Source organism: Lonchura striata, chromosome 3 (genome assembly GCF_050655825.1).
Source record: "Lonchura striata isolate lonStrDom1 chromosome 3, ASM5065582v1, whole genome shotgun sequence".
In the NCBI taxonomy this organism is placed as follows: domain Eukaryota; kingdom Metazoa; phylum Chordata; class Aves; order Passeriformes; family Estrildidae; genus Lonchura; species Lonchura striata.
In genome coordinates, this window is record NC_140705.1 from 56572621 (window position 1) to 56575099 (window position 2479).

Genomic DNA, 2479 nt, shown 5'->3' on the forward strand with positions numbered 1-2479 from the left:
TTTGGTGTTGGCTGGAGTTACCCTTCCTCAGGTGGCCTCCCCCTCTCGCAGTGAGGTCCATCTGTTTGGCCTGGAAGCCCGTGAGTTTTGGCTCTGAAGCGCACGGCCCATCATGAAGGAAAGGCCCCGATCGTGCCTTTCCCAGCCCCGGGGCAGGCTCTGTGCCTTTCCCAGCCCGGGGCAGGCTCTGTGCCTCTCCCAGCCCGGGGCAGGCTCTGTGCCTTTCCCAGCCCGGGGCAGGCTCTGTGCCTCTCCCAGCCCGGGGCAGGCTCTGTGCCTCTCCCAGCCCGGGGCAGGCTCTGTGCTCTCCCAGCCCGGGGCAGGCTCTGTGCTCTCCCAGCCCGGGCAGGCTCTGTGCCTTTCCCAGCCCCGGGCAGGCTCTGTGCTCTCCCAGCCCGGGGCAGGCTCTGTGCCTCACCCAGCCCGGGGCAGGCTCTGTGCCTTTCCCAAACCCGGGCAGGCTCTGTGCCTTTCCCAGCCCGGGCAGGCTCTGTGCCTTTCCCAGCCCGGGGCAGGCTCTGTGCCCGTGCCTCTCCCAGCCCGGGGCAGGCTCTGTGCTCTCCCAGCCCGGGGCAGGCTCTGTGCTTTTCCCAGCCCGGGGCAGGCTCTGTGCCTTTCCCAAACCCGGGCAGGCTCTGTGCTCTCCCAGCCCGGGGCAGGCTCTGTGCCTTTCCCAGCCCGGGGCAGGCTCTGTGCCTTTCCCAGCCCGGGGCAGGCTCTGTGCCTCTCCCAGCCCGGGCAGGCTCTGTGCCTTTCCCAGCCCGGGGCAGGCTCTGTGCTCTCCCAGCCCGGGGCAGGCTCTGTGCCTTTCCCAGCCCGGGCAGGCTCTGTGCTCTCCCAGCCCTGGGGCAGGCTCTGTGCCTTTCCCAAACCCGGGCAGGCTCTGTGCTCTCCCAGCCCGGGGCAGGCTCTGTGCTCTCCCAGCCCGAGGCAGGCTCTGTGCCTTTCCCAGCCCGGGGCAGGCTCTGTGCCTCTCCCAGCCCCGGGGCAGGCTCTGTGCCTTTCCCAGCCCCGGGGCAGGCTCTGTGCCTCTCCCAGCCCCGGGGCAGGCTCTGTGCCTTTCCCAGCCCGGGGCAGGCTCTGTGCCTTTCCCAGCCCGGGGCAGGCTCTGTGCCTCTCCCAGCCCCGGGGCAGGCTCTGTGCCTTTCCCAGCCCGGGGCAGGCTCTGTGCCTCTCCCAGCCCCGGGGCAGGCTCTGTGCCTCTCCCAGCCCTGGGGCAGGCTCTGTGCCTCTCCCAGCCCTGGGGCAGGCTCTGTGCCTTTCCCAGCCCGGGGCAGGCTCTGTGCTCTCCCAGCCCGGGGCAGGCTCTGTGCTCTCCCAGCCCGGGGCAGGCTCTGTGCATCTCCCAGCCCGGGGCAGGCTCTGTGCTCTCCCAGCCCGGGGCAGGCTCTGTGCCTTTCCCAGCCCGGGGCAGGCTCTGTGCTCTCCCAGCCCGGGGCAGGCTCTGTGCCTCTCCCAGCCCGGGCAGGCTCTGTGCCTTTCCCAGCCCCGCGTGAGCCGCATCTCCGCCGGCGCTGTCCCTCGGAGCAGCCGTGGGCAGGAAGACGCCTCTGCCTCCTGCACAGTCATTGCTCTCGTGGAAAAAGCTGCTAGACGCTGCTAAAACAGCAGCAGTGAGTGAGGCTGGGGGAGGTGTGCCTGGAGGTCTGCTCCATGCTGGCTTTCTAACCTTTGGCTAGTTAAAACGGGGGGTAAATGCACACCACACGCTGCTAGATTGGATTTGTACAAGCAATGGGAAAAGCTGGGTACTTGGCCTTGGCCCTCCTCAGCTGGGGCTACCTTCTGGTCTCTGAGGAGGGAGCACTGCAATGCTGATCCACACAAACATCTCCTACCTGGTGCATTGGTGAGGAGGCACCGTGAACAGCTCCTTACTCAGCTGTGGGCAGCAGCAAGCTGCAGAGATATCCATCCTTTCTTCCACCTCAGTCAAGGGAAGTGGTTCCTGGCACATGCGTGATCTGAAGGCAGCTGTTAGCAGGAAGAAAGAGTCAGCTTGGAGTCCCTGGGATGCTGGCCACATGGATTGAATGATCACCTTGGTGCCACTGCCTGTTCATTTGGGTTCTTCATCTGCTTACCATGCATGCTGGCTCATTTGTGTACACTCCTTGCCCCACAGGGGTCCTCAGGTGCCACCATGAGATGTGCAAGACCTGTTTTAAGGATGGTACACGGCTGGATGCAATCCTTCCAGCAGCTGAGGGAGACATGAGGCTACTCTAGCTGGGGGCTCCTTCAGCCCAAAAAAGGAAAAAAATCCATGGAGACGAAGGTTTTCCCATACCCATCCTGCCTCAGGGGATCATGGCTCAGAGCAATTGGGCTGCAAGCAGATGCCAGGCTGCAGGCAGTGTGCATGCTGCTGTGCAGGAACCACAGAGAGCTGAAATCACTCCTCATCAGTCACTGGCAGAGAGGCTGGCTGGTCACCAGGCAGAGAGCTTGGTCTTTGTTACTAGAATGAGAAGCAGCA

The 2479-nt window shown here is 64.6% G+C and overlaps 1 protein-coding gene across 1 annotated transcript; it reads right to left on the reverse strand.

The window, feature by feature from the left end:
- Nucleotides 1-414: 414 nt before the first annotated feature.
- LOC146767909 (uncharacterized) lies at nucleotides 415-2219 on the reverse strand. Its single transcript, XM_085577291.1, has 2 exons — nucleotides 2085-2219; nucleotides 415-1974 (listed from the first exon to the last, which is right to left on the reverse strand). Exon 2 carries the CDS (start codon nucleotides 1567-1569, stop codon nucleotides 415-417), a length of 1155 nt encoding a protein of 384 aa, XP_085433417.1. The 5' UTR covers nucleotides 1570-1974; nucleotides 2085-2219.
- Nucleotides 2220-2479: the final 260 nt, after the last annotated feature.